General features: G+C 38.9%; 1 protein-coding gene across 3 annotated transcripts in view; it reads left to right on the top strand.

Annotated features, from left to right (window-relative positions):
• Nucleotides 1–7596: 7596 nt before the first annotated feature.
• ubl7a (ubiquitin-like 7a (bone marrow stromal cell-derived)) overlaps nt 7597–11333 on the top strand; it is a 1205533-nt gene continuing 1201796 nt past the window's right edge. For 2 of the 3 annotated variants that reach the window (XM_051920801.1, XM_028823364.2), the window contains exons 1-2: nt 7597–7656; nt 9317–9503. In XM_051920801.1, coding sequence (XP_051776761.1) covers nt 9320–9503 — 184 coding nt within the window. In that variant the 5' untranslated portion in view covers nt 7597–7656; nt 9317–9319. Of the gene's footprint in view, nt 7657–7713; nt 7736–9316; nt 9504–11333 lie in introns of those variants that run through there. The other variant, XM_028823366.2, reaches the window with a different exon arrangement.

The following is an 11333-nucleotide window of genomic DNA, read 5'->3' as shown; positions in this document are numbered from 1 at the left end:
TAGTAGTTGCAACCATCTGAAGAGGAGCAGGAGGTTCAGCTATCACTGTCCATGACAAAACAACTCCTCTGTTTCTTTATATCAAAAAGGCCAGCAAGTTGCATCTGAGAAACCCCACCTGGAAGGCGGCTGCCACAAAACAAATTCTTCGACTAAGACACACTCAGACCAATTTTTATGCCCTTTTCAGCAAAGAAGAGATGCAAATTCAAATTTTGCTTTTTGGGATTTCTTTTTATTTGATACTTTGATGACATAAAATTTGAATGGCTGCATCTATAACTCTTTGACAGAATCTTGTTTAACTTTGTCATTGTTGCAGCTCCTGTGTAATCCATTCTGCAATCAATTACTATCCCAAGTTGGTGGCCACACCGAGTATTATGGTATGATAGGCAATTAATAAGTAAAACTGCAACAACATAACTATCAAACAAATCAAAATAATGGCACCTCACCCAGGATCATGTATAGTATAACATTCAGTACTTCACAGGGAGGTTGTGATAGATCTTTCTCTAAAATAATCTTTTTTTGTCTCTCATTATGACAGTGACATTACCTCTACATCATGGTGGATGGCTTTTCTTGTAATACAAATATTATGTTATCAGTTCCAAACAAAACAAGGACAAAGAAGAGATTTATAAGTATTTGAGTAGCCACAAAGTTCTTGTCCCTTCATTGCATGCAATGCACATCCTTAATCTATCCCTCACTAGCTGTCATGGGACGCCTGCAGCACACGCATGCAAAATGATACTGACCACTCCAGGCAAGATCTTTTGCGTAATAATGCAATATTTTTTTTTGAGTGGGTGGAATAAGTATTTGTAGTTTTGTTGTGCAATAGAAACACATACTTTTGTACTTTCCTGCTCTTTTGGTCCCATTTGTATTTGGGGAGAGCACAAATATACTTCCTTAGAAGGCTGGTGTCCTTCAACATCTGCAATAAGATGCTGCAGATGTTCTATCAGACGGTTGTGGCAAGCGCCCTCTTCTACGCGGTGGTGTGATCCATTCTTGCCTTTTTAGTGCTTGGAGTTGATCACAATTTGTGGGCTTCTGCTTGTCCACCCGTTTTTTCAGAATTGACCACAGGTTCTCAATGGGATTAAGATCTGGAGAGTTTCCTGGCCACGGGTCCAAACTTTCAATGTTATGAACTCTTTTGCCTTGTGACGTGGTGCTCCATCATGCTGGAAAACACAAAGATCAACACCACATTGCACTTGGATTGTTGAGAGACGTTGCTCTTGGAGGACATTTTAATACCATTCTTTATTTATGGCAGTGTTCTTGGGCAAAATTGTGAGTGGGCCCACTCCTTTAGATGAGAAGCAGCCCCACACATGGTTTGTCCCAGGATGCTTCAATGTTGGCACGACACAGAACTCATGGTAGCATTTACCTTTTCTTTCTTCAACTGTCCAATCCTTGTACTCCCTGCAGAATTTCAGTCTGTCCTTGATGTTTTTCTTGGAAAGAAGTGGTTTCTTTGCTGCCCTTCTTGACACAAGGCTGTTGTCCAAACATCTTCACCTCACTGTGTGTGCAGAGGCACTCACACCCACCTGCTGCCATGGAAACTCAATTCTGTAGCTGACAACTCAGGAGGAGACAGTCCTGGCATTTGCTGGTCACTTTTAACGGATCACTGTGTGCCAGGGCCAAAATAAGTGAAAATGGGGTTTTGTGATAAAGTTAATTTTTTATGCTAATAAAGCTCTTTGCAATGAATTAGTATGCATCTGATCACTCTGCACAATAATATAAAAATAATATGAATTGACACCCCAAACACAGAACTACAAATTTTGCAAAACATAACATTTGTGCCACTACCAAACCTTTTGGCCACTACTGTATGAATATAAATGTATTTAGCTTGTGCTAGGAATATTGGATGCTATAAAAACTGTGATACAAGACCCGTTCCTTCTGTAAACACCAAGAGAATAACTTAAAATAAAAAATAAATAAATCATTACATTTATATAGCGCTTTTCTCAGTACTCAAAGCGCTATCCACACAGGGAGGAACCGGGAAGTGAACCCACAATCTTCCACAGTCTCCTTACTGCAAAGCAGCAGCACTACCACTGCGCCACCTGTGAGGACTTCAAAAAACATGTAGCTTATCTTCCAGCACAACTTTCTTTTATATGCTGTAATGTTGTGGTTACAAAGAGAAGCCAAGAACAGTGGTGTTATCTTGACTTTTATTGCTGGCTTAACTTTTTGAAACAAGCAGCAATTAAAACCCAGGATGGTTGAACATCAGCAACAATAAAAACAAGAGCCTCTGGCACAAAAGGGACTTAGAACACTCTAGACGAGAACAGGCCATTCAGCCCAACAAAGCTTGCCAGTCCTATCCACTTATTTCTTCCAAAAAACAGTCGAGTTTTGAAAGTCCCCAACATCTAACTGTCTACCACACTACTTGGTAGCTTATTTCAAGTGTCTATCGTTCTTTGTGTAAAGAAAAACTTCCTAATGTTTGTGCGAAATTTACCCTTAACAAGTTTCTAGCTGTGTCCCCGTGTTCTTGATGAACTCATTCTAAAATAACAGTCTCGATCCACTGTACTAATTCCCTTCATAATTTTAAACACTTCAATCATGTCACTTCTTAATCTTCTTTTGCTTAAACTGTATAGGCTCAGCTCTTTTAATCTTCCCTCATAATTCAACTCAAGTTGTTGAGTTCTTTGCTCGTCTGCTTAATCTAAAGCCTGGACATACTGATGAATTCCAACAATACAGCACACAGACATTCTTTTCCCATACCAGGACATACCACCCTCAAGATATCCCTGCCTATTCACACTGGCATGCAAACGACTTCTACTTTTGCCAGTGTCAATTTGAGTTTTTGGTCTTAATCAAGATAAACTTGCCTATCCAAAAACAGGCAACTAGATCATTTCAAAATTGTGAGCACTATAGTTAAAGGCTTTGCTTACTACAGTAATTTCACTTACATTGGGAATTGTAATAAAAAACACCATCTGGTGATCACATTGTACACTCTGAAGTAAAAGCATTGGCAATTTCTGTTAGGTATGATTATGGGAGGTTATTAGATAGATAGATAGATAGATAGATAGATAGATAGATAGATAGATAGATAGATAGATAGATAGATAGATAGATAGATAGATAGTGAAAAACACAATATACAATTAATAACTAGATAGATAGATAGATAGATAGATAGATAGATAGATAGATAGATAGATAGATAGATAGATAGATAGATAGATAGATAGATAGATAGATAGATAGAACTTTATCTGTCCTAAGGGATTTTTTTGCCACAGAATCTTATTGAATAACAAATAAATATACACACATGGTCTGAACACAAACCAAAATGACTAAAATGAAAGAAAAAATATTACTTGACAGTCACAGTTGCAGTAAGGCACAATACAGGTGTGTTGCTGTTGGTATAAAAGAACCCCAGTTTCTTAACACACTTCTGCAGAATAACATATTGGCTAAAAGTCCTCAATGCTAGTGTGTCATAGAGGGGATAAGCAGCATCGTTCACCATGGTCATCAGTTTCTCCTCCACTACTATCTCCAGGGTGTCCAATGTGCGTCCTATAACTGAGCCTGCCTTCTTAATTGGCTTGTTAATTCGGTGGGCCCTTATTGAAGTGAAGTTAACAGCCCAGCACATCACAGCGCACAGACCATCAGTGAGTTGTAGAAGAAGTGAAGGATGTCACTACCCATAATTCAATATAGGAAATAAAGGAACATAGTCTCCTAAAAAAATAGCCTGCTCTGCCCTTTCTTAAATTGTTCCTCTTTGTTATGAGACCAGTCCAGCCAGTCAATGATGTGGACCCCCCAATTCTTGTAGCAATGCACCACCTCTAGATCAACTCCCTGAACAGTGACCAGACATAGAGGCTCTTTGCTGATGTGAAGTCAATGTCCAGTTCTACGGTTTTGCTGATGTTAAGTGGCAGACAATTCTTTCTGCACTAAGAAACAAAGTTCTCCACCCGACTCCAATATTGTCTGATCTCTCTTATTGATACACCTCATAAGTAAAGAATCATCTGGGTATTTCCGAAAGTGACATGACCTGGTCTTATATTTATAGTCGGAGGTGTACAGAGAGAAGAGAAAAGGAGAAAGGATTGTTCCTTGTGGCACTGCAGTGATGCTCACATCTGTATCAGAAACACAGTCCTCGAGTCTTACAAACTGCAGTCTGCCTGACAGAAAGTCCATTATCCAGGACACCATAGGCTCATCCACCTGCAGAAAGCACTGGAAACATCAAAAACCATAATCCTCACATTGCTGCCAGCTTTATCCAGGTGAGAGTAAGCTTTGTGGAGTAGGTAGGTAATTGCATACTCCACTCCAATCTTTGCCCGATGGGTAAACTGCAGTGGGTCCAGGTGGTCTACCACAAGAGAACTCATACAGTGCAGGACTAGCCTCTCAAAGTTCTTCATGACATGAGACATAAATAGCATTGGTCTGTATTCATTGTAGTCAGAGCAGCAGCAGTTTGTAGAGCCTTAGGAACAGACTGAACAGGTGACAGAGGACACCACAAAGTTGGTCAGCACAGGTGTTAAGAACTCAAGGACTGACTCCATATTGTCTTGTGGTTTTTTTCTCTGTGTAGTTTCCTCCATTGTCACCTCACGTAGTCATCCATGATGGATAGCCCATGTTGAAGATCAGCAGTGGACACACCACTGGCCATTCCAGTTCAAGTGGTGGGAGTTGTTTATGTAGTAGTTAGTGGTGGGGAGGAATGGTCATTGGATGAAACCTGCAGTGGGAGTGAAATTCTATTAAAAATTGCTTCAGGGTGTGTGAGTGCTGTACTGGACCCTTTCCCAGCTAGGATGCCATAATGGAAGAACAAAATGGAAAGAAGCATAACCCGGCCGGGATGGGACTGAAGCAACATCCCTTCCAAATGGATAAATTAATGGATAATGTGGGTGAGTTGGTGCATTCGGGGCAGTCCCTCCCCGAGTACGGTAGATGGCAGTGCTCTGTTAGTGTGGACCCTGTAAGAACATCCACAGGGATGTACAGGAGTCATAGTCCTGAGGTAAAACCCTGTCAGGGTCCTTAGGTACCGCCAGGGGGTGCTGCAGGGAGAGGGATTCCCTGCTTCAGGAGGCTTCCATCTGACCCGAAAGTGTTGCCATCAGGTTATGCACTGGTACTGGAAGTACTCCCGGATCTGACATAAAAAAGCAAGCCTTCCAGCTTTCTCCAAGGAGCCAGAGTCAGAAAGAAGTTGGACAATGCTTGTGAGGAGGAGTGGAGGTGAAGTTACAGAGAGAAGGAAGAAAAGAGTTGTGCTGTATTGTGCTTAACTGTACTTGTGGCTGCGGTGGGAAACGCTTGGGGGATCTTTTCCTTTTAAACTTGTGTCTGTGTCTGCTTGTGTTGGGTGTTTGGGGAGCTGGAGTGCCATCTTGTGTCCACAAGTGTTAGCACTGACAACATCTGCTCCTAGCACCTGAGCCTTGGATTGTGTGAATCCAGTAATTATTCCCAGTCCATTCTAGGCACCTCTGAGTGAGCTTATTTTCTATTCTTTGCTTTTTAAGCTTCCTTTCCTTCACTCGGCTTTTTCTTCAGCACTCACTGCTTGTCTTTCAGAACCTCTTTGTCACCAGATTTGCAATATTAATGTCAAAATAATAATTTTGACATCTGCTCCGAACTTAGTTGACATTATCCTTGTTTATGAGTATCAATCAAAAGATTCTCACAGTGTGATCATTTTATAGGAGCCAATTGTTCTTGATATAAATGACATCCTGCATGTGAACAAACCATCTTACCTTTGAAATATTTCAAAGCTGGAGGAATCAGGTCTTACATTATATAAAAAAGTATTTGTGAACACAAATATACACTGAAAATATTCTTTGGATCATTTCATGTGGTTTTTATATATTTTTGGGTGCTGAATTAAAAAATGAAAAACATTTTTCTCCATCACGTAGTATTTTTTCATAAAACATATTTTTAGCTGTCAATTATAGCTTTTTACTTTTTGCAGAATACTTAAATATCAATAATTAATTTTAATCATAATTTGTTTGAATATAGTATTTTGTGATATTAAAATCTATGTTTACACCAAAAGAGGTCTTTTATTTGATAATGAAGTCTGCATATAGCTGGAATTTAACAAAGTGATAAGTCACCGTAGCACCATGTGAAGCCATCAAAAGCCAGGATTTCTCTGTGAGTGGGACAGCAGAACCAAGAATTGACATTGGGTTCAGAAAAAATGGACAGCTAGAAAAAGCTACAACTTGGGGTCAAAAACATCATAAGATCTACTGTAGCTTGGTGGATCCAGATAAAGTGCTGCTAACTACTGCTTCATAGTAAGGTATTGGTTAATGAAGCAGTCTGTCAAAGTCCTATCAAGTGATGAAGCCTATTTTATAGACTTGTGCCGAAAGTCTCAAGGTTTGTCTAAGGCTAAATTTGAAGAGGTCATTTTTGCCAGACTTGATATTAGAAAACTGATTTCTGATGCAGAATTTGATGGTGTGATAAACAACCTGGAATGAGATACATGGGTATCATTCAAAGAATGTTTTTAAGGTAACAAAAAAGATCCACATTATAAAGAAATTATGAGAAATTTATTAGTTAAGTTTAAGGAACTGGGTTGCAATCCAAATTATAAAGAAATTACAAAAAATATATGTTTAAGCAATTGAGTTGCAACTTGAGTCTCACAGTTCACTTTGTGGAATCAAATTTGGAATTTTTTCTTCGAAAATTTCAGAGTGGTGAGTGAAGAGCAGGGTAAGGGTGAAAAATTCCATCAGGATATCAAGAACATGGAAAGAAGGTACTAGGGGCGTTGGGATGTCAAAATGATTGTGGACGACTGCTGTTATACTGCCATAGAGTCATAGAGACCAACAGAAAAGGTGGGCAAACGACAGGCCACTATGCAAAGTTTTGAACAAAAAAATTAAGGAGTAATAGAAACTAGTGAAGTTATAAGTAAATTACGGTGTATTTATTATTGTTTTCTTCTCAGTTATTCTTAAATTAGATTACCTAAATATGTTCATGTTAAATTGATTTAGAACAATATTGAAAACATGAATACATTTATAATTTGTTCAATTTTAATTGCATTTAATTTTAATTTTGTGCTTAAATGTGACATAATGGAATATTCTTACTATATTTGTATTGAGTTCTTGAAAGCAACTAAAACATTCACAATTAAAGCAATTTTTATGAATTTAATTTTTCAGACCTGTGCGAAAATATTAGCAAAGTTTACTAATTTAATATTACATTTTTAACAATAAAGTCTTCTAGGTAGCAAACTACGTTTTTAATTTACAGAAACACTGAGTTAGATAAAATACCCTGAAGAAGTCAATAGTAATAAAAGATATTCGGCTGTCAATGCACCAAAACAAGGAAACAACGCAATACGACATACCGAGCATAGAGCGCTGCGAGTTTCAGAAGAAACTTTTCTCGAATTGCCGCTCGATCTTTCTGTTACTAGTAAACAAAAATATCCCACAATCCCTTTCGCTACTTCCTATTCCGGGACTACAGCTTCTTGACAACGTTCCGCACCGCATCTGCTGAGTTTCTGCTCAGGTCAGTGCAAGTATTAATTGTTTATACTGTATGCGGTTCATAGGTTTAGCACATTTGGTCAGCACATGTCATATGTTAGGTACGTGAAATGGGTAATGGATCTTCTGAATGGTGGTTTTCTTGATTTTAAATTTAAAGGTTGATGTGTTAAAAGCGGACCATAGGTTTATTGTTGTTGCTCAATATAATTTTACCCGGTAAAAAATAATCCTTTTAAAGTGACAGTTTACAGTAAACATTCAGTTAGAAATAACTATGAAATCATATATTTACATACATACTTTAAACAGGATTGTCCCTTCTTTGTTTAAAAATCGTTGTCTAAGTAGATCTGTTGTTTACGACTATATAGATGAGGCCTCTTCGACTAGTTTTATTATGGATTAAATCATATTTAGGAATGTAAAATGTCTCAAATGACCAAGGAAAATGCTGTAAATCAATTTCTTATGTTTTTAATGAGTTTCCAGCTGTGTGTGATTAGAATAGTTCTACTCCTGTTTGTTATAAATGGAGGCTACAATAGCTAACTGTACTGCATAACAGTATTACATTTATGAAGAGTAAGACAGAAGAGAGTGAGGTGCGTATCCCGATGCTCATGGAAATTCACAAAAAAAATACTGTTTTAGGGGTTGTGTAAAATACTGTGGCAGAATCACGTTTATATATATCAGCATCCCATGTATTGAGCATATACTGTACATATATAAGGACGCTCTGAAGAAGATGTAAGAGCATTGTAATGATATTCATTTTGTCATGACTAATTCTCTGAGCTACAATAAGATGATTGAAGGACCAAATATTAACCTCTAGTTTATTATGTCTATATTACCATGTTTAAAAAGAGATCTTTTTCCATTCTTGTGATAATAATTCCCAGGTATTTAAACTGTATTGATACAATTAGTGAAAAGTGATTTATCTTTAGCTGTTGTACAAGAGAATTCACTGGAAAAAACATGCTCTTATTTGAATTAGAGCTGCAATATTAAGCTTTTTTGCTAATCGAATACTTAGTCAATTATGATTTCCATTAATCGTAAATCTTAAAAGTTCTGCATTTGTGCAAGCATTTTGTTCAAAAATGAAAAAGTTTTATTCCTTGAATAATGCTCTCCATCATAACAATAGTATTAATATGCTCTGAAATTGCTTTTGCAGTAAAAAGAACATAAAAACAGTACTTATCTGTAACTTCGGTACTCAAGTAACCTCCATTTTTTATGTTTATACTTTATATTTATATCCATGTTGTATGAGTAGAAATAGAATTTTTATGCCTGTTACTAAAGTGTTTTGTTTTATTTAATAGAAGACTTCATGTTGGGTTATTTGGCATCTCTGATTTGGCTTGGTGGGAGGGAGTGTTCCCTGAGATGGACTGCAGTCTTGTCAGTTGTTTGTTCCTAATTTGCAGTTCATTGCTGGGTTAAACATAGGCTCACTGTAACACAGTACTGGACTAAGTGGTTTGGAAAATAAATGGATGGAAATATTATAGCTTGTTTTGTACTTAGTTTTTGTTCTAAATCCGATTCTGGGCAACATGTTGGTACAGTGTCTAGTGCTGCTGCGTCACAGTCCGGAGTCTTCATTTTAACCTTTTACAAAGTATTCACTTTGTTTTATGCTTTTCTTTCTGCTATTCTATTAGAAAATGACCAGCACAGAATGGTATATTTTTATCAGGCTTGCAGAACAACCCTCGGCACCCAAGAAAGTTGTGCATTTCTCAGAGGCAGAGCATGGAGGTACAGCTCCTGGAAGCTTTTGTGTATCCAAATTAAAACAAAAAGTTGCAGCCAGCCTACCAGAAACTGTCCCTGAGCCTGATCTTTTTGGTAAGTGTGGTTGACACCTTCTTATTTTTTTTACAAGTTTCAGAAAGGAAGATAGATCAAAATAGCTACTCTTATTATTTTGGACAATAAGACTGTACACTCACACTTTATGATGAGTTGTATGAAGGATTGGACATTAAGGAGGGAGAAAAGGACCTGTACCGATTGGCTAGACAGGGGGACCGAGCTGGGAAAGATGTGCAGCAGGTTAGGGTAATAAAGGATAAAGATGGAAACATACTCGCAAGCGAGGAGAGTGTGTTGAGCAGATGGAAAGAGTACTTTGAGAGGCTGATGGATGAAGAGAATGAGAGAGAGAGGAGGTTGGATGATGTGGAGATAGTGAATCAGGAAGTGCTGTGGATTAGCAAGGAGGAAGGAAGGACAGCTATGAAGAGGATGAAAAATGGAAAGGCTGTTGGTCCAGATAACATGCCTGTGAAAGCATAGAGGTGTTTAGGAGAGATGGCAGTGGAGTTTTTAACCAGAATGTTAAATGGAAGCTTGGAAAGTGAGAGGATGCCTGAGGAGTGGAGAAGTGTACTGGTGCTGATATTTAAGAATAAGGGGGATGTGCAGGACTGCAGTAATTACAGAGGGATAAAACTGATGAGCCACAGCATGAAGTTATGGGAAAGAGTAGTGGAAGCTCGGTTAAGAAGTGAGGTGATGAATAGTGAGTAGCAGTATGGTTTCATGCCAAGAAAGAGCACCACAGATGCGATGTTTGCTCTGAGGGTGTTGATGGAGAAGTATAGAGAAGGCCGGAAGGAGTTGCATTGCGTCTTTGTGAACCTGGAGAAAGCATATGACAGGGTGCCTCGAGAGGAGTTGTGGTATTGTATGAGGAAATCGGGAGTGGCAGAGAAGTATCTAAGAGTTGTACAGGATATGTACGAGGGAAGTGTGACTGTGGTGAGGTCTGCGGTAGGAGTGATGGATGCATTCATTGTGGAGGTGGGATTACATCAGGTATCAGCTCTTAGCCCTTTCTTGTTTGCAATGGTGATGGGCAGATTGACAGACAAGATTAGACAGGAGTCCCCATGGACTGTAATGTTTGCTTATGACATTGAGATTTATAGCAAGAGTAGGGTGCAGGTTGAGGAGACCCTGGAGAGGTGGAGATATGCCCTAGAGAGGAGAGGAATAAAGGTCAGTTGGAACAAGACAGAATACATGTGTGAATGAGAGGGAGGTCAATGGAATGGTGAGGATGCAAGAAGTAGAGTTGATGAAGGTGGATAAGTTTAAATACTTGGGATCAACAGTACACAGTATAGGAGAATGTGGAAGAAAGGTGGAGAAGAGTGTCAGGAGTGATTAGTGACAGGCGGATATCAGCAAGAGTGAATGGGAAGGTCTACAGGACAGTAGTGAGACCAGCTATGTTATATGGGTTGGAGACATGGCAATGACCAGAAAGCAGGAGACAGAGCCAGAGGTGGCAGACTTAAAGATGCTAAGATTTGCATTGGATGTGACGAGGATGGATAGGATTAGAAATGAGTACATTAGAGGGTCGGCTCAGGTTGGGCGGTTGGGAGACGAAGTCAGAGAGGTGAGATTGCGTTGGTTTGGACATATGCAGAGGAGAGATGCTGAGTGTATTGGGAGAAGGATGTTAAAGATAGAGCTGCCAGGCAAGAGGAAAAGAGGAAGGCCTAAGTCATGCAGGTTATGGGTGTGAAAGAGCAAGATGTAGAGGAGAGGAAGATATGTAACAAGATGATCCATTGTGGCAACCCCTAACAAAAGCAGCTGAAAGAAGAAGAAGGGTGTACTCACACTAGGCATGTTTGTTCCATACTGTGCCCAAGCGCGATTGTC

Source organism: Erpetoichthys calabaricus, chromosome 17, assembly GCF_900747795.2.
Source record: "Erpetoichthys calabaricus chromosome 17, fErpCal1.3, whole genome shotgun sequence".
NCBI lineage: Eukaryota > Metazoa > Chordata > Cladistia > Polypteriformes > Polypteridae > Erpetoichthys > Erpetoichthys calabaricus.
Note: the sequence above shows the minus strand (reverse complement) of the source record. Positions and strands in the feature narration are given on the sequence as shown.